Consider the following 25,214-nt stretch of genomic DNA (forward strand, 5'->3'; position numbering starts at 1 on the left):
CTCCAGGAGCCGCTAGGAAATGGGATCAGAGAGGAGGGAGTTAGAAATCTAGAGTTTTGGGAAAAGTTAGAAAACTTAAAGCAGGTAAAGTATGGAGAGGCTCCAAAAAATACCACTGCCTGATTCATTATTTAGTTTGTTAATTAGCTGATCAGCTTTGTCCTGTACATCATCATCCCTGGGAAGAAAGGTTTTCTACTGCTCAGCCTTGAACTCCCAAGCCCCTTCCCCTTCCTTTGCCCCCTCCCTGGCTCATTGTACCCCCAGCAGGTACATTCTGATGGGCCCCACTCCTAGACACATCCACAGCCCACAGCAGTGGTTCCCATCTCTCCGGACATGGGGCAGTGAGAGTGAATAACTTAATTTCTTATCCAAAAGGCAGTGTGAAAAATAAAGGACCTTTTAGAACCAAATCCAGCTGCTTTGACATCCTGCCACAGGTGTTGTGCTCAAGTTCCTGCTGTGGTCCAGATGTCGATGCTCTGGATGATGAGCCACTCGCTCTGGTCCTGGGTCACCCGGATCCTCACGCACTCCACGGGCCCAGGCAGGACCTTCTCCAGGCCCCGCTGCTCCAGGGTCCCCTTCTCGAAGGAGCCCACAGGGATGTAGGAGGAGCAGTCCCGGCTGCGGTCCCGGCGCTGGCCCAGTTCCAGCAACCCTGCGTGCAGGAAATCACCTGGGCGCTCCACGGAGCCTGTGCGCACCCGGACACGGCTGACACGGGCTGGCTGCTGGAACACGATGGAAAAAGTACTGCCAGCTGCTGGGTCTTTGCCCCAGAAGTACCCCTGTGCCGAGCTGTAGGCCTTGAGGGGCTCATAGTTCTCAAAGATGGACATGCTGGTGTACAGGGATGCCGGCGGGTTGTCCGGGAGGTCCAAGGCATCAGCCTGGAAATCCTCATCCTCCAGCCGGTTGACGGTGCCCTGGAAGGAGGAGTAGAGGCCCATGTGCTGGAAAAGGGATGGCTTGAAGCGGATCACATCTTTCTGGGTGAGCAGTTGGCGGAAGTGGACCAGCAGCCAGTCACAGGGCATTTCCTGGTAGAAGAGGAGGAGGAAGTGAGCCAAGCGAGGAAGGTCACTGGAGCGGTAGAGCTTTCCGATGTAGCCCAGCTTGGAGAATTCGAGCGTGGCCCAGTTGGAGCCCTCCTGGGAAGCCAGTGCCCTGCGGATGGCCGTCAGGAAGGACTTGGAGCTCCACACGTCATCCTCGATCATCAGGTAGTAGGAGGAGAGGTTGGCGGCGAAGGCGAGCAGGAAGGCATAGTCCACGTTCTGCTTGGAGCGGAACCTCACCCGCTCCTCTGCATCATTGAAGTTCCTCTTCAGGCCTTCCAGGGTGGGGTAGAACTCAGGGGGAGCGTGGATGAGCAGGAGCCGGCCCAGGAGGATGTGGCGAGCAAACTTCTGGGCGATGGTGGCGGCAACGCGCACGTTCCAGCCAGGATCGGTGTCAGCCAGGTGCACCACCACCACCATCTCCTGCAGCTCCTCCTCCGTGGACTGGCTGAAGAGGGACTGGAGCGTGGCCAGGAGGTAGAAACCACGCGGCCTCTGCACGGATGCCATCCCCACTGCCAGGAATTCTGCAAGGCAAAGGAAAGGCGTGAACAGGCAGAGGGGTGACCTGGATCACCACAGTGATGCTCTTCCTTCAAGATGTAATGAAAGGGCTCAAAAAATCTCTTCCCATGGCCAGCCTGCAGGGTCAGTGCTGTTTGTAACCCCATGTCTAAGGCCGGTGGCCCTTTCTTGAAGCCTTCAGCATCTCAGGAGGGGCCCAAAACTGGCTCAAATGGCAGCAAGAGGCAGGCTGAGGAGGCAGGGGCTCCACTGAAGAAGTATTCCTGAAACATCTTAAAAAAGCCAAACCCAGGCAAGTAACAGTGCAGAGAGAGTCTATAGAGCAGGAATGGCTTATTGGTATGCCTGCACATCCTGGAAGCATTCCCCACTCCACACCTCATGGAGATACACCCACACTGGGATCAGGCACCTTGTGTCCTCCCCATGGCACAGCAGTGGCTGCCTTGATTCAGCTTCTCTTGCTGATGGCTGGGACAGCACCATTCCTGTGCTGGTTCTAGCACAGCCTCACAGGTTGCCCTGAGCTCCTTCCCACAGGGGTTGCATGGAAATTGCTTCTTGTGCACCTGTCCAAGAGCTTGGCCCACTTCTCCCACACTGTGGGGTTGTCCCAGTGGTCCAGTTCACCATCTCCACTGGAACCTCAACCCCAGGGAGATGGGATATCAGCAACCCCTCAAAGAGAAGTCTGGGAAGCCCAAAACACCTGTGGTCACCCCAGTCCCAAGGTGCAGAAACTTGGACCCTGTGCAGAGCACGTGGAGCTTCCCCAACTCTTCCACCCCCAGAGCAAGGAATGAAGGCTGTGGAGGTTGTGGGCAGGTCCCCACCCAAAAAGGCAGAACACAGCTCCGCCCTGCCCAGCAGCAGTCGGGCAGGTCCGTGCTGGGATGTGCAGCTGTGCACACCCAGATGTGCATACCCAGAGGGTCCAGGACCACTCACTTTTTCGGGGAGCCGGGGAGCCAGCGAGGAGCTGGTAGGAGATGTTGTGGAGTGCAGAGAGCTCAGCTGTGTCCCTGAGGATGTGCTGGGCTCCCTCCGGCTGCAGCAGCTGCAGGATCGCATCGGGAGCCAGGCCCCTGAGCTGCACCTGCATGGGAGCCACAGGCAACAGGTCACACCCCAGAGCACCATGCAGCAAGGGGGGATGACAACAGGGGGACCCAGAAGTGAAGGGGAGCCCCTGTCCTGCCCTCCCAACTCCTGGATTCAGGGGGGTCCAGCTGCCCAGGGCAACCCTAGGGAGAGGAGAAGGCCGGGGGGGAGTTGGGTTGACATGGGGCAGGGAAGAGAGCAGAGCTGAGGTTGGGGTTAATGTGGGGCAGGAAGGGATAGAGGATGCATCAGTAGCCTCTCCCGTGGGATGTCACTGGTTGGGGACTCACCTCCAGGGGATCTTGTTCCTGCCGGCTGCCCCCATGGAGGAGGAGGAGGAGGAGGAGGAGGAAGGAGGCAGCGAGCAGAACCGTGAGGGAGCGTTTCAGGGAGCATCGCATGGCCCCTGCTGGCTGAGGCCTGGGGAGAGGGGACATGTCAGGGCACAGCCTGGGGAAAGCCACCACCCCCTGGATGGGACAGTGGGACAGCACCTAGATACACCCCTGGGACTGACCCCCTGCCTCAAGCACCCACAGGTGCACACCTGTGGGCAGCCATGGGGCATCAGGGGACACTTGTGCATTGTCCCCTTTGGGCAGGCAGGGACAGGGACACCCCAACCTGACCAGGACAAAATCAGCCAGGTACAAAATCCTCCCAAACCAGCCCCAGGACACCTCAGCTGTCCTGGGACACCCCAAGCAGCACCACATAACTGGAAGCAGAAGAAATGCAGTTGACAGGGCCACAGAAAAAAACTTTCAGGTCATGGAGACACCCCACAACCAGTCACCAACACCCCAGGATTTGTCACCAAGCCCTGGGAAACACTCAGGTCTCAAATGGGCCCAGGCTGCTCTTCCAGCACTGTGAGGAGGAAGCAGCTCCCCACCTTCCTCCAGGCAGGCACCAGCTTGCCCTGTCCCAGCCCCGTCCCCTGCTTGGTAGGACAAGAAAAGCGTCCCTGAGGGGACAGTGTCACCTTCAAGCAAGTTGCAGTGAACTTGAGATATTGTACCTTGTAGCAGAGGCCTGGCAGGAGACTAAAAGGCTCCTGTGTTTGCCTGGGGTTTTTTCCATTATAAATATGACAGTGCTGCCCTGGAAGAGAAGCAGCTGAGCCTGGGCAAGTGCCCAGCCTGATGGGGCAGACACCCTGAGCCCCATCCAAACTGTTTACAGTGACTTGGCTTCATCAGAGCAGCTTTGAAAGAAAAGCCCACCCGAGCCTTCCCCAAACCAAGGCTGGGCTTCCTAGGACCACGCCTTAGACACTTTCCTGTCCCAACCACGCTGTGCAGAGGATGCTCTGAGCCCACCCACGGGCCCCACAGATAGGAGCACAGCACCGCTGGGGCCGATCCCTGAAGCGTGTGCCGGGCTTATTTTACGGAGAACCCTCGTTTTTGTGCCCAGGAGTCCTTTGGAGGGGTTGTCACATCCCCAAGAGGCTGGTGCCGAGCAGGGGCCCCCGATCCGATCCGCAGGCACTTCGCCCTTGGAGCACTGACCCCGCCCAGGGACACGGTTCCTCCCTTGGAGATAAACACTTGGAGCCAGAGAGCCGCGCTCCCCGGCAGGGCAGGGCTGACTCGCAGCAGACACAGCCAGCTCCTGCTCAAAATCTCTGTCTAGGCCCCAGCAGAGTGTGGCCTCTCCATCCCTTACAGCTCTGGAGACATGGGGGACCTCACCAGCTCAGGTGGGAGCACCATTACGATCTGTCCGAGCCACAGAGACAGCACACCCTGATGCCATCCTGGACAGGGATTTCCAAGCCTGGACCTGCGGGATCTACAACCACGGCCACGGGGTGAGCTGGGAAGGGCGAGGCCTGGCCACATGCCAGGCTGGGCATTTGGCCACTCCGGGTGGCCAAAGGTTTTTCTGGCTGCTGGGGAATGTCTGGCCGCCAACGGCCCATCCTGCATGGAAAAAAAGATGCTGCTCAGCACCCTAGCTCTCACAGGCAGCAGCTTTACCCAAGGAGCAAGCAGCCCATGGGGAACAGGGGTCACCGGCACAGAGCAGAACAGAAGGTAACGAGTGCAGCCCCGTAATTAGCCCCCTAATTGGGCTTTGGATTTCTGCCTCCGTGGAGGAACAAAGCAGCCCAAGTAAGTGGGCACAACCGGGGTGCAGCATCCTCCTGCTCCAGCTCAAAGTGCCTCCAGGGAGTATCCCTGTCCCCACACTCTGCTCCAGACACCTCATGCACCTTCCCCACAGCCCAGCACCCCACTGCACATGTCTCCAAAAGCCACCCCACTGTGAGGACGTTGGCCAGGAGGAGCTGAGAGCTACTTGCTTGGAGCCAAACTCCTCCCCAGCCTCAGTCCAGGGCAGGGGGAAGGAACAGTCCATTCCCAGCCTCAGTCCCACGAGGCTCCGAGGAAGCTCCCGGTGAGCAGGCAGCTCCAGCTGCTTCCGCCGGCACTGGGGAGAGCGGGGCTGGTTGCACAAGGAGAAGGGAACAGCCAGGGCTCCCTTCCCACTGCCAGGAGTTCCTTTCCATGCTGGGGGAAACTGAGGCACAGACAAAGGCTGTGTCACCCAGCAGGGTAAACACCAGCTCTCCTGCAGCACAGCTGAGTGCCCCGCCCTGAGGGTCCCCGGGATGGAGCCCAGCACCAGAAATGGGTGGGGGACACTGCAAATTGTGGCAGCACAACGTCCCCCATGGTCAAATTCTGGCCATTCGGGGCTGTGGGGGATGGGGGCTCCTGGGCCCCTGGGAGTTAGGCCAGGGTCTGGCCCCACTGTACGTGAGTGTCTCTGCTCCAGGGGTTGTCCCACAGGGACAAAAGAGGGGAAATGCCGTGTTCTAGCAGCACACGGCTCCGGGGGCCAAAGCTTTCGGTCAGCTCAGGTGTCCCATAGCACAGGGGGAGGTCCCTGCAGGGAGGGACACTTTCACCGATCCTGTCCCCACCGCTGACAGCTGGGGAGCCCCCAGCCCAGCCCCCTGCCCTCACCCCGGGTCCCCAGGCCCCCGCTCCCGTGGCTGCAGGGGATGGCTCCTGGCCAGCCCCGCTCGGGACGCACCCGCCGAGGGCAGAGACTCACGGGTGGGCGGCAGCCTCGCTCGCCGGGGTGCTCGGCCCTGGCAACTCCCCCAGGCTGGCCGGACTCTGGATTCTTGCTCGGCAAAGCCCCACCCCGAGTCCTTGCCTGCCTCCCGCAGAGGAGGAGCGTCCGCCGGCGGCCTCAGTCCCAGGAGCTTCGGAGAACCGGCCAGGTCGGCGGGCACACACGTGGGACGGGCCAGGGGCCCCAGCCCACCGTGGGAACTTCGACAGCCTCACGGACGGGCATCGCAGGATGGCATCAGCTGTGTCCCACCGACCCCATCCTCGCAGGCAGCTCCAGTCCCCTGGGCAGCACCAACCCCCGCTGGGGGCTCTTGCCAAGCCCCAGCATCCCCAACTCTGGCACGAACCTGACACTTCACCGAGCCAGGAGCTGGTGACACGGAGCTGGCACATCTTTTTGCCCATTTGTTTTCCAGCTCTTGTGCTGAGGTGGCAAAAACCTCTGGGGCTGCAGAGCCAGAATGGCACGCCTGGCACCCTGGGCCAGGGCAGAACCTGGATCCCACCCAGGATGTAGCTCCAGGACACCACAGCTTCCCCACATACTCCTCACTGGAGCATTGGGCATTGCAGCTGGGCTGGGAACGAAGCCCCTTCTGATCCCAGTGAACCAGTGTGGGCCACATAGGGCCCTTCCATGGCCCAGTTTGTTCCCAGCTCCTCTATCCTCCAAGCCTCTTCTCCCACTGCTTTCCTCCTCCAGACCCAGAGCAAGGAATGTGGCTCCTGGAGCATCCACGAGTCATCAATGGCATCACTTGTCCCCAGCTCCCAACCAGATCAGCTCCTTCCCACAGCAGCCCAATGGAGAAGAAACCCCTTCCCTTCCCTTCCCTTCCCTTCCCTTCCCTTCCCTTCCCTTCCCTTCCCTTCCCTTCCCTTCCCTTCCCTTCCCTTCCCTTCCCTTCCCTTCCCTTCCCTTCCCTTCCCTTCCCTTCCCTTCCCACCACCCTATTTATTCACACAGAAGTGTGGATCCCACACCTTCTCTCCTTGCTGTCCTGAACCTCTCCTACCTTCAGGGAGACCTCGCATCTCTTGCCAAGCTTGTCTCCTACAAATCCCCCATGGGAGCACATAGAGCTTGGAACACCTCTGCGAGAGAGAGATAAGGTAGAGCAGGAAGCAGGTGATGGTGCTGGGAAGGCGGAAGAGATGTTCCCAGGCTCCCGGATCTGCTGGCTTTCACTCTTCCTACATCGTTTGGGTTTAAATCCTTACATTCCTATGGTGGGATGGCAGTGGCTCTGTCCCAGTGGGGTCACCCCACCTGCACTGGAGCAAAGACAGTCTGGGATTCCCACCTGGGCAGGGGCTGGAGGACTCCAGGAGGGCCAAGGCAGCTGGGATGGTGCAGCCCAGCAGAGCTTTGCTGCTCAGTGGCCCAGGGTGGGAAGGACTGTGGAGCTTGGTGGCAGCTGCAGGAGGGGGAGGGCTTTTCTCACCACAGCTGCCCCTGACCACCACCCCTGCACAGGAAGGAAATCTGGTCCTTCCTGCCCCCGCAGAAAGGAAGAGGGGGAGGGCTGTGACACCCAGCACAGCCCTGAGTCCCCAGTGCTCGGGGTGCAGCAGCCCTGCCAATAGGAACAGCCAGCCCTGCCAAGGGGAGCAGGAGAGCCACCAAATTCCCCGTTGGTCCCCACAGGCTGCTTCAGGGTGTGATGCTAGGGCAGGATTTGACCCTCTCCCTGCTTGGAGCAGGAAAGGAATCCAGCTAGGACACAGCTCCTGGTGACCAGGCAAACATCCTGGGTCTTCTTGCCCTCAAAGCTGGCAAGTGCCACAAGCCACTCAAAGCAAGTGCCACAAGCCCAGCCTGAACCAGTTCATCCAGTCCTCCCTTTGTGCTATGGAGCAAGTCCCAAATGGTTTTTGGGTGCTGAAAAAGGGTCCCTCCACCTGCCCCCCTGTGAGGGCCACAGCATAGCCTCAGTGCCTAGGAACCAACTAGAGCCTGGCACCAAAGGCTGCTCTCAAACCTCCCTCTGGCCCCGAACACAAACATGCTCTGCTCACTGAAATATTTGACCAAGGGAAACAGGGAGGTAGCTGAAATGAGGCTAAAAGGCACATTTTTGCTTGCTTTTAGAATAAGCTGAAGAAGAAAGAGAAGCCCCAGGTGCAAAGGCTGCTCTGAGAGGGCCCCGTGGCTGCACAGGCACACCCAGCTCAGAGGGCTGGGGAGGACCAGTTCCCCCAGTTGGGGCCAGAGCAGAGGGATTGGGATGGGACAGGCACAAGGGGACTCAGAGCAGGGCCTAGACCCCTTCCCCCAAGCCCCCAGGCCTTGCCTTACCCAGATCAGCTCCTGTTGGCCACCAGATCCCTGACAAGGACAGGAGCAGGGTGAGGGTGGTGGCCAAGTCTTCCTTTCTCCCCTAGGAAACCAGAGAGCCAGGCAGGATCTGTTTACAGCCCTTCCATTATTCAGGAGCAGGACAAAGCAAAGGTAGAACGGGGCCTCACACAGCAGGGAGAGCACAGGGAGAGCCACTGTGATGCTCATCTGGGGCTCCATTTCCACACCACCGAGGGCCCCTCTGAGCCATGTCCTACAGAAACAGGTGACACCAAACCACAGCTACTCCTGCCAGTGCACTCACTGCATCCCACCCTGGAGGACACTGAAGAGGACTTTTTTGGCAATCAAGCTTCAAGAGAGGCTGGGCTCAGGGGCCAGGGTGGAGATTGCCTTCTCAGGGCTGAGCTTTGGTGTCACTCCCTCACTGAGCAAACCTCAGCCCAGGGTTCAGGGTCTGATGCTCTGGGTAAGGACCAAGGGGAACACCTGCACCTGCAGCTCTACAAAGAGGCAGAATCCCCCCTCCACAGCATCTCTGCCACTCCCCATCCTCCCAACATGGATCAGAACAGGTTCCCAATCCCTGCCAGCACTGCTGATCAGCACAGCTCCAGCACCATGATCACCGGGAGCTTTGTAAAGGAAAAGACTGAGAATTGTTCTTGTACATTTTATACATTTCAGCCTACAAAAAGCCTGGCCTGAGAGGGGCACCTCTGGCTTAGGGGCATCTGTATCTAAATATCCATATTTGAATCCAGCAAGTCTGTTGGTAGCAGGAAACATCCCATCCACCTGCTTCCTGCTGTCCCAGCCTGTGCCACCTGCTCCAGCTGCACCGCACAGGATCAGCCAGGGAATTCTGAGAACTGCCAAGCACCTTTTGCCCCCTGGATTTGCCATATGCCTGATCAGAAGGTATTCCTACTTTGCCAGATGGCAGGAACACACAGCCCATGGGGCTGTCCTGTAGCTCTGCATGGGAGCCAGAGCAGGGCCCAGGCTGCCGTTCCCAGCCCCGCTCAGCCCGAGCAGTTCCCCACAGGTAAGGGCACAGCCTCACACAGACGCCAGCCTGCTCCATGCTCCTGCCATCAGTCCGAGCCTGGAACCAAACCCCTGTGCTCCCACTCTCCAGACCCTGCATAAACAGCAATCACCAGGCACATAGCTGTGCCATCATGAGGGAGTTTTCAGGGAATGTAGCAGGAAAGTCTGAAGCACAGCCAGAACCAGGCTCTGAGTAAGCAGCCACCTCCCTCCAGGACAACCAGAAATTGCAACCTGACCATATTTCACTGCCTGAGCTTCACCACCTGTCCCCTTAACCCTACAGCAAAAGGAAGATTGTTGTCTCCCACTGCCTTGGAGCAGCTTCCTTGGGGATGGAGCCCCTGCAGCCCTTACACAACTGCAGCCCCAACCCTCTCCTGCACCACAACCACAACACAGCCCAGGCTCTGCTGTTGTGGCAGCCCCTGGAGCACATGGACAGCACATTTTTTCTTGCCCTCAATCTCTAATAAACCAATTTAACTTCAAAACTTACCTGGGGCATCAAAAGAAGTTCAGCAGTGGTGCAAAGGGGAACTGTGAGGCAGAAGCTGTCCCAAACGTGTTTTAAGTCAACATGAAGAGCCTCCAACAGAGATCCAAGGTTGGGGCAGATGTCCTTAGTGTTGATTTACAGAGTGGCAAGAAACTCCTTCTGGGCAGCTACACCAGGGCATGTGGGGTCACAGAATCACTGGATATTCTGAGCTGGAAGGGACCTACTGAGAGCTCGAAGACCACCGAGTCCAAACAGAGATGGCAGAACTCCCTCTCCTTCGGGAGCTTCACTGAACATTCTACACGGACAAGTACTGCTCCTCCTGCTTGGGAGCAGATGTGGTGTGCAGTAGGACTGAGGAGCTGGTATCTGATAAGCAGCAAAGCTCTGTCCAGGGTCTGTATCTGCACAGCTGCTCCCCTGCCCTGCAGCACCTCCTCTGCACCTCCCCAGGGAGCCAGGTGTTCAATTAAACGTCCAGCCAGGTTCCTTCTGGTCAGACCACACTCCTGACAGGCCCAGCCCCTGCACCCCTCACTTCTCAGTCACCCCAGAACCACAGGAAGTTTCACAGTTGCTTCTTCCTCACAGAAATCAATTTGTTTAGTCAAAAGCCAGATCAGTGGTTGCTTGAGGGCTTTCAGCAGAAAACACTTCCATGCTGCTCTTTGAAAAGACAGAGTCCTTCCTCACTGCTTCAGTTATTTTATTTTATCCCTTCATCTCCCTCCCTGTTTATGTTCTCTGAAAAGCACTTTCTGTTTTTAAAAGTTTAGATCTTCTTTCCAAAGAAAAACACCAGTGTGAGAACTTGAGTACCTTTACATTCAATTGAGACTTTTCCCTTAGAACTCCTCTTTCAAGTAATTCCTTTGTTTGATCACTTACGCCTTTTTCTTTCCTTAAACTGGAATCTGCTGGGCTGGGAATTAAGATTATTGTTGATCACTGCTGTCTTGATCACTGCTTCTCAGACACTGAAATATCACACTGTGCATGAACACAGTCCTGCTGCAGTAAAACAAACATGGATTTTGTTTGTCAATTGTTCTGGAAAGCAAAAAGGAAAGTTCTTGGAAAGCAAAACCTCCTACTTCTTCCCGAACAAGAGAACACAAGACCACTTTGATTAGCACCAAAAGGATTTTAAATGAACAGTTCCAGGGAGCTCCTTTCAAATCATAAAATGTCAATTTTACATAAAAGTGTGTTTACAAATAGTTTCTGCTTTACACTCAGCTCTGCTCATTACTGACCAGAAGTTATATACATACAAACTAGCTCAGCTGCTTCAACCACTTGCAAGGAGACTGCAGAATTTATTTCAGAAATAAAAATAGGATTTCCTGGTTCCTAGAAATTCTCTTCAGCCTGCCAGATTCAGTCCCCTGTGGGCTCCTGCAGCCTCAGGAGAGCACTAAGCCTTCGGGGAGAAGGGGTACTGTGGGTGCCACCAATCCAGGAGTCTGACACTGTGCACAGGGTCCAGCACCACCTGCACCCCCTGCTCCACGCGCGGCTTCTTCCCGTTGCGCACAGGCGTGTCCTGGAACACCAGGCGCACGCGGTGGTGCCGCATGTCCGTGCTCACCGAGATGGAGAACTGCAAGAGAGGAGACCAGAGCTGCTTCAGAAAGTCACTGTGATCAAGAGAACTCTCAACATGACACTTCTAAACATAATCAATTCCTCTGAATTGTACAAGGTGTTTCACAGTCACATTCTCAAGGCTACGACGCTGTATCCAAACCAGCTGTCTGGCTGGCAGCCCCAAATAATCATGCTGGAAGCTGGAAGGGTTGTAAAAGAGCACTGGAACTGCCTGGGCAGCAGTGGCATCACCATCCTTTGCAGTGTTCAAAAGGCATGTGGATGTGGCACTTGGGACATGGGTTAGGGGTGAACACAGCAGTGCTGGGACTTGATCTTAAAGGTCTTTTCCAATCTAAGTAATTTTATGACTCTGATTCTGAGTGAACCTGGAAACAAGTGGCTGTCAGGAGAAGTCTGGAACTCACTGCCCAACTCCTAAGTCAGGCCAGACCAAACCTCTCCTGAGCACTGGCCACTTCTGAAACCCTGACTCCCAGTCGGGGACCAAACACACAATCAGAGACTTTGCTCATGTGGGATTTTCCTCTCAGAATTTACTGCCATAAAGAGATATTCCTGTGAGGGGCAGACCTCCACTTGTACTGCTCCCTGTCTCCTGTACCTGCTGCAGTTCTGGTAACTGATCTGTGGCCAGACACTGCACAACCACAGCTCCTGGCAGATTCTCTACATCCTCTCTATTCACTGCACCCAACAGGGAAGAGCCAACGGAAATGGAGAAGTTAAACTGAGATTCTGAGCACTTCCTCTCTTTATTAACCATATGATTCCCAGAACTGGTTTGCTGATAGAGCAGTAGGATTTATACAGCCCAAAACAGGCACTGGGTGGGATTCTTGGGGTTGTTCTGTGCAGGGCCAGGAGTAGGGGAACCTGTGGATCCCTTCCAACAAAGGAGATTCCAGGTGCCCTCTCCATGTCCTTACAGGAACCTCATCTGCAAAGCCTGGCAGCTTTCTCCCACTCACCAAGGTGAAGGTCATGCCCATGACAATTGGCACGAAGATGAAGTTGAAGGTGGTGATCTGCAGCAGGCAGCAATCTTGATCTGGGTTTGTGTGCACTTCCTCATACTGGACTGGGGGCTGGAGACCTTTGAAACACTTGCTCTTAAATCTGGGAGACTTGAAAGAAAGAGAGGCTGATTTAGCAAAGCTGGAACCTCTGCTGGGTTTGGCTGCTCCTCCCCAGTGTGGCCTGGCAGGGTCTCTTCTCCTCCCCAGATATTTGGGCAAAGTGTCACAATAACAACAAAATGCCATCATTCAGGATGGGCAATTTTCAGGACCATTTCTTTAGAGGGGAAAGCTGCACAATTCCCAAGGCTGCCTGAAATTACTGGCTTCTCCCAACACCCACTACTGGAGGCTTTCCCTGGCAGTGCTGGCTGTCTTCAGTTCTCTGAGAAATCTTGGCAATGGCATAACAAGAAGTTTCAGATTTTGGTCAACATTTTGACCACTGCAGTCAGACAGTCTGGTTTTTGGTAACAATCAATAGTGATGATCCACATCTTATAGCAGGGAAAGGATACCAAAGGAGGAAATAAAAATGTGGGATTCTAAATGTCTTGGGAACACAGACTGAAAACTGAGTGTAGTTCCACAATGTGCTTTATTTTAGCATGGGAATCCGTTTGCATTTATTCTCTGAATGGACAAAGTTTCCACTTTCCTTCTACCCCCCAGAAAAATAATATCTGCTTCAAACAAAAGTCACAGCTGATCTGGTTCTTTCATACCTGCTTTTTGAACTTGAAGTTGAATTCCCACATTGCTTCTTGTCTGTTCCCTACAATCTTTTTGCACCAGAAAAGCAGACACTGAAGTGGAAAACAGAAACACAAAATTATGAAACCCTTAGAAGGGCCACTTTAAATAAGTTTTAACAGATCATAAAGGCTTCCAATTGAAAACACAATTACATAGGAGCAATCAGGAGCCACTTATTCAAATTAATTATGTTCAAAGAACAATCTCAGCAGTGTAGATCTCCCAGTTTCAAGCTGGCCAACTCCTCAGGCAACACGTAGTCACTGATGTGCCAAACAGCAAAATCCTGATGTGCCCTTTGTACCTTTCCTAGGGCAGGTATGAGTGGTGCAGATTCACCCATTCCCTCCACCCACCAGCAACTCCCATGAAACTGGGTTCCAAACAAGGTTAAAGTGAGGAACAACAGAGACCAGAAGAAGGATCGAGAAGGAAAGGATCCAGAGGGAAATACAAAGACAACTACATGAGCTATGAGGTGATGGATGAAGAAGTTCCTAAGCCATTGCGGTGTCAAATGGAGACTGTGACTTTGCCATTACCAGCACTGTCATCATTTCGAGTCCAAAACCACTGCCAGGACAGCACAGTCTGACCAACCTTCTGTCTCTTTTCAAAAGAAAATGAGAAACCAGCCTCAAATAGCCTCAGAAGTCACCAGCACTGCCCTCTCATGCAGGCATACACCACGACTGCTCCACTTTCAATTGGTTATCACTGTGTGGGCCACAGGCTCCAGCCCAGGAGCTCGTGGAGCAGGAGGCTCAGAAAAACTCCTGTAGGAGGGAAATCCCTGCCTACCAGTCACAAGCAACCAGCCTTCAACAGCAAGGAAAGAACCTGGCAAGTCAGTCCAGCCATCCCACAAAGCTTTTCCACACCACAGATGCCAGCCCACCACAGCTGGTCTTATCTTTCATCGGTGTCAGCAGGAAAAGGAGGAATAATGTGAGTAAAGAGAACTCCCTGTGATCCATACACAGTCTCTCCTGAAGAGAGAAGGCCTGACTGGGTTGCAGGGCAAAGCACACATTTAACTTTATTCCAGGATGGAGTAATCCTAATAAAATGAAGCCAGAGCCAGCCTCCACCACAGGGGCTCTGAAGAGACCAAAGGGGATACAAGACCCTCTACTTCAACTCTGAGTCACATCCATAAACAAGTCCTTAAAAGACCTTTTTTCTCCACAATCTTCGTGAGGTGAACAACAAAGCTCTGTGGAGTAAAGCTCAGAAACATGCATGGAATAACCTCCACCTGGGAGGAAGCAGCCCTCAGGTTTTTTTCCAACAAAAACATTCTCCAGATCTTTTAACTCAGGTGAGCAGCAGATGCTGCTGAGTTCAACTCCACCATCAGTGGCATTTGTAGTTCACCTGCAGAGGCAGCCTGGTCTAGCAACCTGTTTGGTCATGGCAAGTAGTGAAGCACAAAAGGTCAGTACCTCCTAAGGGGCAGAGGATGTCGTCCTCGGGTCAGCCGTCCTGCCCTTCAGACGCGCCGTGCGGCTGCCGCTCCGCCCAAAATAATGGGGTGTCTTTTAAGGGCAAACACCTCTGCTGACACCATAACGGCTCCAGTGTCCCACACAAGCTAGGCTAGGGAAAGAAAAAAGGAAATTAAAGAGGAAAAGCTAGGTTGGATCACACCCGGGGCTGGGCTCACCTCTAGCCACATGCAGTTTAGGTAGGCATTGCCGTTAGTGTCAGCAACCCACAAAGGTACAACCAAAGCCCAGGAAATACAGAACGTGGGGAGGCAGTGCCAGGTCCTCCTCCAAACCCTCTGTGCTGAGGGATTTGTGTGCACAGTCACACAAGTGGAGCTCAGAGTCCTGCAGTGCAGTAGTACAGCAAGACCAGACTCAGGGTGGCTCTTTCATGCTGCAAGGGGTTAGGTCAAACCTCTACTGCTCTGACAAAGTCTCGTCCCCATTTAATTTCCTTTTTTAAAAGCTGAACAATGAAAGACTGCACTTAAAGGATCCTCCTCCAACTGTTAGTACAGGAGAAGCACTAGCAGTGGGCACCAAAGCCGTTATGATGTCACCAGGAATCCTCCCGAAATGTCGACCCTGCCAGCATCGCCTCAGGATTCCAGCTCCTACAGCCATGAGCAGTGGGAGCTTGGGCTCAGGACTACTGGAATTTCCTCAAAGTGTCTTGCTTTTTCAGCTGGTAAGAATGAAGATCCCCAGCCTGGGGACTCAGGAAGAAAACGAGGAGCTCTGGATGCAGAGATAAGACTGCACACAGAGCCATGTGCTTTTCCCTGTGCTGCAGCACCACCTCCTGTGTGCTGCTGGATGCTCCCCGAGCCTATGACAGCCTGTGACAGGGAGAGGAAGGAAGAAAGGTGGGATGTCATGTACAGATAGATGAGGGTCCTCTATTTTGCATAGAAAAGAAAGAACAACTCCTCAATGAAACCCACTTCAGTTTGGCTCCAAAAACCTCATTCAACAGGTTTTTGACCTAGGATTTTGAGGGTGGAGAATTCACGTTGCTTAAGCTGCTCACAGAGTATCGGCCAGTTGCAAGTTAAAACCAAACAAGAGACACAAAGGCATTTCAGAGTTAATGGTCAACAGCAATAATGATATGCAAGTGCTCCAAGCTGGGATAGCACAGGGAATTACCTGCCCACAACACAAACTCTTCACAGCCCAACACAAGTGCAGCCCAGTCCCAAAGCAGACACTGGCTCTCCACATTTGCCATGCTCACCCCAGCATCACTACCCTGCCTCACCCACACACCAGGCCATGGATGACCTGCAGGAAAGCAGGGTGACAACTCCTGGCATCAGTGTCACTCCTGAGCTCTCCAGAGGCCTGTTACAGAGAGATGTACTCTGGCACACAGTGTCAGAATAAAGCAAAACATATAAAAGCTGATCCTATGGAACCTTCATCAGAGGAAGGGAAGCTGCAAACATCCCTGGCAGTTCTGATATCCAGTGATACCAAGGCCCTTTTGTTCGTTAAGATGATGTAGTGTAGGACTTAGGCAGAAGTTACGAGTAACCAGCCCACTTTTACAAATCCCACTGAGAATACCCAGTTAGTGACCATCCTACACCCCAGCTTCACTGGTGACCATCTCCACATCATCTGTTTTTCTTCTAGAAAAGAAAAACCAAACCAAACAGAAACGGCAACACCTCAGACAAATCCCAGTTCCTGAGTGATGCCACTTACTCTGGAATTCTTTAAAGTGCTGGGAGTACTGTCCGGGATGGCGGGGTTCCTGGAGAGGCGGGCAGCGAAGGGCTCGTACATGTGGAACAGGGAGCGGATGACGCAGGCGCGCAGGCAGTGCAGCTTCTCCATGGACTCGGGGCGCAGGCGCAGGGGCAGGTATGCGTCCAGGCTGTAGTGCCTGCAGAACCCACAGGAATGGTGTCAGCTCCAGGGCACACACGGCAGGGACCGAACCGTGTCAGGACAAAACTCCACACCTGACTGACCACAGGACTCTGGGCAACCCTGAGGGCTGTGAGGGGGTTGTGCTGCTGACAGGACACCACATGGCAGCCTCAAAGCCCTGACCTGCACCAGGCAGGCTTCCAGTCCACACATCCTACTTCAATTCCCAATAATTTCTAGTTTGCCCAGAGACCAGCCAGGGATGTAGCTGCAGGCTGCACAAAAGGCTGCAGGTTGCTGCAGGTTTTCAGGGTCTCCCAGGTGAGCTGACTGCAGCTCTCAGCACTGCCTGAGCAGCCTGCACACCTGCACTCAAGGGCTATTCCTTGATCAAATTCCAAAGGAACCTTTGCTAGGCAATGTCACACTAAAAACCAGGGGCGAGGATGACCACAACTGCTCTCTACTCTGTGCCCCTGCTGCTTGTGCCTCCTGGGCAACAGGTAGAGAGAGCTGTGTAAAGAAAATGTTCTCTCCTGAAGGAATATCCCAGTGGCATGTGCTGGGACAGAAGGATTTGTATCAAGTGTTGACCAGCCCTTTGCCCTCCTTGCTTTCACTTACTCCTGTCACTATACAGCTCCAAAATTCCCAAATTACAGGGAGATGGCTGTGATTAGAGCAGGGCAAGGTGTCCATCAATGATGTTTGCCTTTCAGCACCGACCATGCCATACATACTTGGAGAGGTTGATATATACAAGTGTTGGGCCATGGCAAGCAGCAAAGGACACAAAGCTCTGAGATTTTACAGGGAACATACAGGAATACACCACAAAGATCCATTTCCAGACCCAAAGCAGATATGATATTAGAATCTTATAATGGTTTGGGTTAGAAGGGACCTTAAAGCTCAGCTCATTCCACCCCCTGCCATGGGCAGGGACAACTTTCACTATCCCAGGGTGCTCCAACCTGGCCTTGGACACTACCAGGGATGGGACAGCCACATTTTCTCTGGGCAGTCTGTGCCAGGACCTCACTGCCTTCAAAATAAGATTTTTTTCCTAACATCCCTGCCCTCTGCCCTCAGTTTAAAACCATTACTCCTTGTCCTGTCACCACCCACCCATATAAAAAGTCCCTCTGCCTCCCTTTTATAAGCCCCATTAAGGTACTGGAAGGCCACAGGGATGTTTTCCCCAAGCCTTCTCTTCTCTAGGCTGAACAATCCCAGCTCTCCTAGCTTGTCTTTGATGGATAAGAATATTCCACAAGAGAGTCCCACATCACCATGTCAATGTGCAAACACAGGGCCCAGGCCTACAGGGAATTATTCCCTTACTTCCAGGACCGCAGAGAACTGCTTTCTACTGAAACGTCCCACAGCCAGTTTTAAAACCCTCTAGAGTCTCACCTTCTGTAGAGCCTGGTCCAAAAGGCAGCAGTGCAAGTGACAGTCCAGGCTTTCTTGCAGATCAGAGAGAACCGGACGATGTCCTCAGGGCGGATGTAGGAAGCCAGGAGCAGCCAGATGTCGATGGGATATTCCTCTCCTCCTCCCCCTTCGGCATCTTCTAAAGGCAAGGAGGGTGTATTAGTGCAGGAATCTGCACCAACTCCCACCCAGAGACACGTGCTGCACACCTGGCAGCACAGCTGGGCTGCTGACTTACACACACAGGGAAAGCCCCAGTCTGCACAGCCTCAGTGGCCCTGCTCCCTGTTCCCATCAGCCACGACACCTCCCCTGTGCCGGACACTGCCACTGTTATCCCTGCTGCACAAGTGGGCAAAGTGACAGATCCATAAAGGAATTCAGGCTGAAAGGGTTCTCTGGAGGTTTCTAATCCAGCAGCTCAGCTCAAAGCATACAGAATTAGGTCATTTTGTTCAGCATCTTGTCCAAGTGAGTGCTGTGTGCAAGGATGGAAACCACAAAGCCTTTCTGGAGCCTGTTTTGATGCCTGACCCTGGCACAGCTGAAATACCACACTGAAGTTGAGAAATAAAAATTGGATGTCAAATAAAGAGGCAACTTTATGTAAAGGAGTGCCAAGTTCCTGCATTTTTAATGAAAATGGCACATTCAACAGGTCACTAAAATAACTTCACACACGAAGACCCTGGTCATTGGTACTGCCAGGCTTGTCAGGTCCTTGTTCCAGTGGTCACAATATTTTGGTAGGAGCTCTGTCAGGGAGGGAAATTCTGTTCTGCATCTAGCAATCAGCTTCTTTTGTTAAATCTCTAAATTTCATTAAAACTTATTGGATGGGAACTTTTAATGCACTTCAGATAGAGAGAATGGCCTGTTCTTCCTCTCAGAGGTGTCAGAACTGCTCAGTCAGAACTGAGGGCTCACACTCCTTTCATTCCTGGAGTGCTTTGTAGTTTAAACCACATTTTTTTCCTACAGACATTGCTCCAACTTTAGGAGCAAAAAGTACTTTTAAAGAATATAAGTAGGTGAACAACACTGAGCATTAGAAAGGTTAAGAACAGAGAAGGAAAACACAACTTGTGCACAGTGCTAATAGGAAAAGCTGCTGTGAGGTCTCTGGCATAGAAGAGGTGTCTGGGAACTTGAGGGTGCCAGATCTAACCCAGAGTCAGCAGGTTAATACAAAGGGCAGTTCTTTATCCTCATGTGATACTTGCTAAAGAAAGCTCTGGATGTGATCACTTCCCCACAGCACTTCAGATTTATGGCAGGCACACCCACAATGGGCTGTTACACCCATTTTGCTGGGTCAGCTCTGGCTCAGGAAGCCATCAAACTCCACACTGCTGAACTCAGAGGGCAGCCAGAAGCATCACTGTTCTATCACCATTTTTTCCTCCCTAAACATGTAGCAGAAACAAGACAAGGCTGTGGTAGAACAGAATATTGCATTCCCAGACTCATAGCTCCAGCCACTCAGATATTATTTTGCCAGGATTCTAAATGATGCCTTAATAAAAGAGGTTAACCTCTTTTAACTCCCTTCCCAGAGGAAGTCCTGTCCACCCTCAGTCTGTGGTGGATGATCACATGCTACATAAATTGCTATTAAGCTCAAGAAAACTGGTTAAAATTTGCTTCTCAACCTGAAAGCAACCTGTTGCTAGAAACTTCTGCAGGGTTCCCCAGCCCAGCAGAGCTGTTTGATGCTTACACTGCATTGTCAATGGATTTCTATGGAGCTGCACATAGTGCAAACGCTGAAGGATACATCTCCCTTGAATTAATGTATTAAGGTGCCACTAGGATCAAATGCACTTCCTTGCTGAAAAAAGAGTCCTTTAAACCCATTTGTAACAAACCACAACCTCGGAAACACACTGAAAACAGAGCCTGTGTTTTGCCAACAACTGCATCATGGAGAGCAGCACTTCAACCCCAAAGCAAACCTGCTGCCACCACCCCATGTTCAGTGAAGCAACACAGCCAGTGGAAAAGTTGCACAACTTTAGAACAGCAGTGTTTGTTTTCCAGTGCTGAGGGATATTTGTTAAAAGCAAGGAGCTCTCGGGCTCCGATTTCATGCCCCAGGCTCTGCCTCGGTGCAAACACAGCTCCTGTGACCGAGTGCCAGCAGATTTACAAGTGACTGAACCCTTGGCATTTCTTTGTGCACACACAAATTCCAGAATGCTCCAAGAGCCCCATGGCCATCCTGTAAATCCCCAGCATGAGCATCCCCCACTCTGGACACGCAGCAGGAGCCCACAGAGCCCCAGGACAGCAGGTGACCACACCTTTGTGCCTTTTGCTCTTCTTTTTCCTCGCGGCAGCTCTCCCGTTGATGCTCTCCTTGGTATCCATCTCATCACTGCTGTCACAGGACTCTCCTGACACGGAGAGAATTTCCTCAGTAGGGACACAGGAAGCTTCCAAACCACACAGGGATTTTACTGGAGTGAAAAATGACAGTAAGTACAACAGCAGAGAGGAAAAGGTGATCCAGGTTCAGGAGATGCTTCAGTGGAACCACTGCCTTAAAGCTTTCTGGTGAGTGACACAAGCAAGGTAAATCCTGAGCTCAAGGATTACCTTGTCAGAGAAAGATTAGCAGGGGTGAGTGAATGGGAAACATAATTATTCAGCTGCTTGTTTCAAATAATGAACAAAGAGGATGATTACCAGCACATTATGCAGATCCCACTGGTTTAGCTGAAGCTATTTACAACTCCAAATAAAACAATGGGCTCTTTCTAAGGGGTAACTGGTTTCCCTAAACAGCAGAGTTGCCTTGCATGGCCATGTTCAGCCGGGAGCCAGCACCTGTTCTGGAACTGTTTTATGACATGGAGAAGACTAACTCCCTTTGCATCAGGACAACTGTCCTGTGGCCGATGACACAATCTACTGGGGCTGGAACTCTGTGTCAAGTGCACAGGAGTTCCACTTACCCTGGAATTCAGTGAAGGGGAAGGCTCTGGCCTAGTGAGGAAAACAGCCAGATGAGTCAGCTGGAGCTTGGGGCTGGTTTTTTTTCCTGTATCTCAGGACATGTTTAGACATATCCCTGTTCAGAAATGTTATTTTTAAAACTCAATCTGTAAACTGAGTGCTCGTTAGTGCAGAAAAATGCACATGAGAGTCAGTAATGACAGTCTTGGAAAAAGAAAGGTGTGGTCCTACATTACAGCTGTATGAGGCTGCCACAGACCAGCACTGCCACAGCAGCCAAAGGCTTTGCAAATAGGCTGTGAAATTCATTCAAGAGCTGAATTTCAACCCAACAAACTTGGTGGAAAATAGAACATTTTCTACTCAGCACAAACTGAAGCCCAGGAAGGTTTTATACATCCCAGGTCCAGTCACTGCAGTCACCAGAGCCACCAAAGAGCAAAATGTGCTGTTTGAATCACAGAGTAGCAGAAAAACAACAACAAGAAACTGAACATAAACTCAGATGAAAAATATTCTCATTTCTAACCACCAAACAAGGTTTTATAATGAAAAGACAACAGATGGAAAGACAGTCTTCAGACAGGGCTTGATGTTACCCATTGACTAGACACACCTCAGTGCTTTGCTAAACCAGTTCTACCTCACTTTGCACAGTTTGTTCTGTAAACTGGATGTTTTCCTGGCACCTGGATGTATTCATGGCAGTTGTTTCCCCCACTGCCCTCTCCACACGACCTTTTATAGGTAAGAAGAGAGTGAAATAGGTGGCAACACAAATGACAGTGAGTTAGGACATCAAATACAGCCAGCAAGAGAAGACAAAACTGACAGGAACTCTGAGTGGGGTTTAGAAGAGTACACCCCACTCTCCTAAGGAAAAGTCAACCTCTGAGTCAACAGCACGAGTCCACCGAGCAGTGAACGGCAGCACTGCAATCCTGCAGAGGCACCCTCTCTTCACCTCACTGTTGCAATCCTCCCATCCTGGGCATTAGAATGAGGAAGAAAGAAGCCCAGAAAAATTCCTCCTGGGCCTAGCTGCCCTGCCGGTGAAGGTGAAGCGCCCATTGGATGCTCACTGTGGGAAACGCCCCGCCCGCTGCGGTCACGCCCAGCACGGGGCTTACTCTGAGCCAAGTTTCTGGAGGGCAGCAAGGCCAAAGGTTGGGGCTCCTTTGTGGGTGCCCCACGCGTGGCACCCCGAGACGCACAGATAAGGCTGGAGCACAGTCATGGCTGCACCAGATAAGGCTGGAGCACAGCCCTGGGGCTGGGGAGGAGAGATCTCGAGAATCCCTGAATCCAGAGGGGAAACCCTGAGACTGCATTGCAAAGACCTGGGAAAGGGGTGGGCACAGAACTGCTGTGTCCTGGAGGCACCAGGATGAGGTGGAGGTGAGCCAGAAACAGCAGGAAAGGGGATAAACTGGATGAAGCAGATGATGCTGGGGGCAGGGAGAACAGAACACCAGCAGTTTGCCAGCATGATGCTGAAGTGCTGGACTTTGCCTCAAGGAGACAGAACACAGATGGGTGAACAGGAGCCGGACTGGGAAGACTGGAAGGGCCCCAAACAAATGAGGCCACAAAAGAGGGAGGTGCCCTGATCTTAAAAGCTTTAGAAGCAGCAGCTGAAGAGAATGTTCAGGAGCACCACTGCCCCTGACAGGCACTCATGCCAAGTGCATACTGCCTCCAACAATGCAAGATTTCAGCAGCAAACCAAGAGTTTCCCTTTATGAAAAGTTCAGTCATCACTGTCAGCACAACATCCACCTCCAAGACATGTCACCAGCTACATTTAAAAGGCCTAAACATCACTGTTTCTCAAGCAAGTGGAGTGTGTTAGCTCAGAAAGCTCTCAGACAAGGAGGAAGTAGATAACAAAATACTGCACTACCTTTCACCTTTCCAGGAAAACTCCTTCTTTATAAAGTTCATCAAAAAAACAGTAACACCCTCCCAAGACCTCCTCGCAACACATGTCTGACAAACCTATCACAACCTTACTCCCCCGGCAAAGAACTTTACCTGCTAATACAGTTATCTACAATTTTATATGTGGTAATAAAGTAATAAAGACTTTTATAACGTTATTTTCTACCTCAAGCAGGAGATGACACCAAAGCCTTTCCATTTCAGGCACTAACAAAGACTCAGCAATTCTTGCAGCAGGCTTTCTGCAGAACCTCCTGCCTAAGTCCTTAATACCTGATTGTCTGCAGAGTATCACGGGCTCATTTTCAGCGCTAAAGGACACACATTTTCTCAGTTTAAGGAAGAAGTGTTTCCCATGTCATGCAGAGCAAAACCTGAAGGCAGCATGGGGAAGGCTGGGGCCCCAGTGCAGACTCACCTTCCTGCTGCACTGCATTGGCCACAGCTTTCTTCACCCGCCCAGACTTCACGACAGCTGGGTCTGAGTTGGCATAATCTGCCACCGTCACTGCAGAGAGGGGGAAACGGGTCAGAAGGATTAGGGATTACGGAGAAGGGACAAAAGGGCTAAGAGTCACGATGACTAAAGTGAACAGTCCCCAGAGGAGCAGAGGCTCAAAGAGGAGGTGCACAAGCAGGAAAATGAGCCTCAGCAGAGACATGCAGGCCAGGAGTCCCCAGCAAGTCTCTACTCCAGACCATCGGTCTACCAGGCTCAGGGACCCATGCCCCTGCCCAGCCCAGCGCAATTCTCCTTCTCCCAGCACCTCAGCCAGTGATAATCCCATTCTCCCTCACACAGCCCAACTCGAGCCTGGCTGATCCTCTGGTCTCAGGCTCCTCCTCCACAGGCAAAGAGGTCTCATTTCCACACATCCGTCCAGAACCCCGCTGGGGGATCCCTCCTGGACGCAGCTCCCTGCCTGCACAAACCCGAGAGGGCCCAGCTCACTCCTAGGTGAGACTGGACTGTCCTCTTTCCCTCATGCCCCTCACCCAGGCCAAGGCCAGGCCCAGGCCCTTTAACTACCTCCTGCTCCAGGCCCTAATGCGGGCCCAGGCCTTCTCTCCGGCGTGCACCAGCAGGGCCAAGCTCGGCCCGGCTCACCTCAGGCCCGCCTTCCCTCACAGCCCCCGCTCCCCTCATCAGCCCCGGCCTCCCTCAGCCGCGGCCCAGGCCCGGCCCCGCTGGCCCGGCCCGGCTCTCACCCCGCTCGGAGCATACGTCGTCGGCGCGAAACTTGAGGCGTTTGCGGGCGCCCCTGCGGGGCATGGCGGCGGCGGCGGGGCGGCCGCGCGGGGCCATGTCCGGCCGGGCCCCGCGGGGACAGCGGGGACAGCGCCACAGCGCCCGCCCCGCGCGCGTCACCCCCGCGACACCGCGCGCCGCTCTGACGTCACAGCGCCGTGACGTCACCCCGGCCTCCCGGTGCTGAGGGCACGGCCCCGCAGTGCTGCCAGTAACGGGGAGCCCTGCGGTGATTCGCCCTCCCTCAGTACTGAGGGTCCCTGAGGGTTTCTCCCTCCCCCCACAGTCTTACCAGTAACAAGAGCACTTCAGGAGAGTCCCTCCCAGTAAAGGGGACCCCTGAGGAGATCCCCCCTAGTAACGAAGATCTGTGAAGTAATTGCCCCTCCCATAATGGGGGGTGTTTGAGGGATTGCCCCTCCCAGTGCTCCATTACCGGGGGCCCTGAGGGGCTTCCAGCCTGCCCCAGTCCTCCCAGCAATGGGGGGGTCCTAAGGGAACTGGGTCCAGTGCGAGGGTCTGTGAGGTAAGTGCCCCCTCCCAGTAACCAGGCCGCTTGAGGGGATCCCTCGCACACACCAGTCCTCCCAGTACTGCGGGGCGCTGAGGTGGGCGGCACCCCCGTCCTCCCACTCACGAAGGCCTTAAAGGATGCTGGCTCCCCAGTGCTCCCAGTAACGACGGCCTCTGAGTGAGTGGGTCCCCAGTTCTCCCAGGAACATGGATCTCTGAGGGAACTGCCCCCGCGTCCTCCCTGTAACGACAGCCCCCGAGGTCACTCCGCTCTCCAGTGCTGCCAGGAATGAGGGGCTCTGAGGTAATTGCCCTTCCCAGTCATCCCAGTAAGCAGGCCCTCTCAGGGGATTCCCCCCATCTTCCCAGTAGGGAGGGTCTCTGAGGCAGTTGGCCCCCAGTAAAAAGGGTTCTGCCCTAATTGCGGGCCCCCCCCAGTGCTCCCAGTAAGGAGAAACCCTGAGATGATTGTACTGATGCACCCCCCTGTTGGAAACAATGTAACTTTTAAATAATAATTCTACTTAATGGTTTTAATTGACTTTTAAATTAATTGCTTTAATCATAACCGATATATAAATCATAAATAGTGTGTGAATTTTAAATTATTCTTTTCCAGCATTTAGCAAAGTTGCCATGAGCCACTTCCATAGGAACACAGATTGGGAAAAGTACTGAAATTGAAGTTTTGATAAACTAAGTCTGATACGCTTCAGT

At 53.2% G+C, this 25,214-nt stretch overlaps 2 protein-coding genes across 9 annotated transcripts; both read right to left on the reverse strand.

The window, feature by feature from the left end:
• Positions 1 to 299: 299 nt before the first annotated feature.
• Positions 300 to 10,614, reverse strand: LOC137462691 (alpha-1,6-mannosyl-glycoprotein 4-beta-N-acetylglucosaminyltransferase-like). Of its 5 annotated transcripts, none has more exons than XM_068173291.1 (4): positions 5,763 to 6,412; positions 2,984 to 3,113; positions 2,541 to 2,688; positions 300 to 1,594 (listed from the first exon to the last, which is right to left on the reverse strand). In XM_068173291.1, exons 1-4 carry the CDS (start codon positions 6,191 to 6,193, stop codon positions 453 to 455), a joined length of 1,851 nt encoding a protein of 616 aa, XP_068029392.1. In that variant the 5' UTR covers positions 6,194 to 6,412; the 3' UTR covers positions 300 to 452. The 5 variants fall into 5 exon arrangements, with proteins under 5 accessions (XP_068029392.1, XP_068029395.1, XP_068029393.1 ...); XM_068173294.1 differs by lacking the exon at positions 5,763 to 6,412 and adding an exon at positions 9,643 to 10,614 and having other exon boundaries at positions 306 to 1,594; XM_068173292.1 differs by having other exon boundaries at positions 306 to 1,594; positions 2,541 to 2,649; positions 2,969 to 3,113; positions 5,763 to 5,987.
• A 155-nt stretch (positions 10,615 to 10,769) lies between these two features.
• TMEM183A (transmembrane protein 183A) lies at positions 10,770 to 24,105 on the reverse strand. 4 transcript variants are annotated; one of them, XM_068173297.1, is made up of 8 exons: positions 23,945 to 24,105; positions 23,154 to 23,243; positions 20,140 to 20,295; positions 17,816 to 17,972; positions 16,232 to 16,412; positions 13,001 to 13,081; positions 12,228 to 12,383; positions 10,770 to 11,248 (listed from the first exon to the last, which is right to left on the reverse strand). In XM_068173297.1, the coding sequence occupies exons 1-8, from the start codon at positions 24,039 to 24,041 to the stop codon at positions 11,063 to 11,065; spliced, it is 1,104 nt and encodes a 367-aa protein (XP_068029398.1). In that variant the 5' UTR covers positions 24,042 to 24,105; the 3' UTR covers positions 10,770 to 11,062. The 4 variants fall into 4 exon arrangements, with proteins under 4 accessions (XP_068029398.1, XP_068029397.1, XP_068029400.1 ...); XM_068173296.1 differs by having other exon boundaries at positions 17,816 to 17,975; XM_068173299.1 differs by lacking the exon at positions 20,140 to 20,295.
• Positions 24,106 to 25,214: the final 1,109 nt, after the last annotated feature.

Source organism: Anomalospiza imberbis, chromosome 26 (genome assembly GCF_031753505.1).
Source record: "Anomalospiza imberbis isolate Cuckoo-Finch-1a 21T00152 chromosome 26, ASM3175350v1, whole genome shotgun sequence".
Taxonomy (NCBI): Eukaryota; Metazoa; Chordata; class Aves; order Passeriformes; family Viduidae; genus Anomalospiza; species Anomalospiza imberbis.

Bases quoted from the DNA above. Each gene is read 5' to 3' on its own strand.
- TMEM183A (XM_068173296.1), bottom strand. From the start codon at position 24,041: ATGGCCCCGCGCGGCCGCCCCGCCGCCGCCGCCATGCCCCGCAGGGGC. The intron at 20,296-23,153 runs GTGAGTCTGCAC...TTTTCACTCCAG, and splicing joins CAATGCAGTGCAGCAGGAAG to TAAAATCCCTGTGTGGTTTG. The intron at 12,384-13,000 runs GTATGAAAGAAC...CTTTCTTTCAAG, and splicing joins ACTTCAAGTTCAAAAAGCAG to TCTCCCAGATTTAAGAGCAA.
- LOC137462691 (XM_068173291.1), bottom strand. From the start codon at position 6,193: ATGGGCAAAAAGATGTGCCAGCTCCGTGTCACCAGCTCCTGGCTCGGT. The intron at 3,114-5,762 runs GTGAGTCTCTGC...CCCTCTCCCCAG, and splicing joins AGCGAGGCTGCCGCCCACCC to GCCTCAGCCAGCAGGGGCCA. The intron at 2,689-2,983 runs GTGAGTCCCCAA...GCTCCCATGCAG, and splicing joins AGGAACAAGATCCCCTGGAG to GTGCAGCTCAGGGGCCTGGC.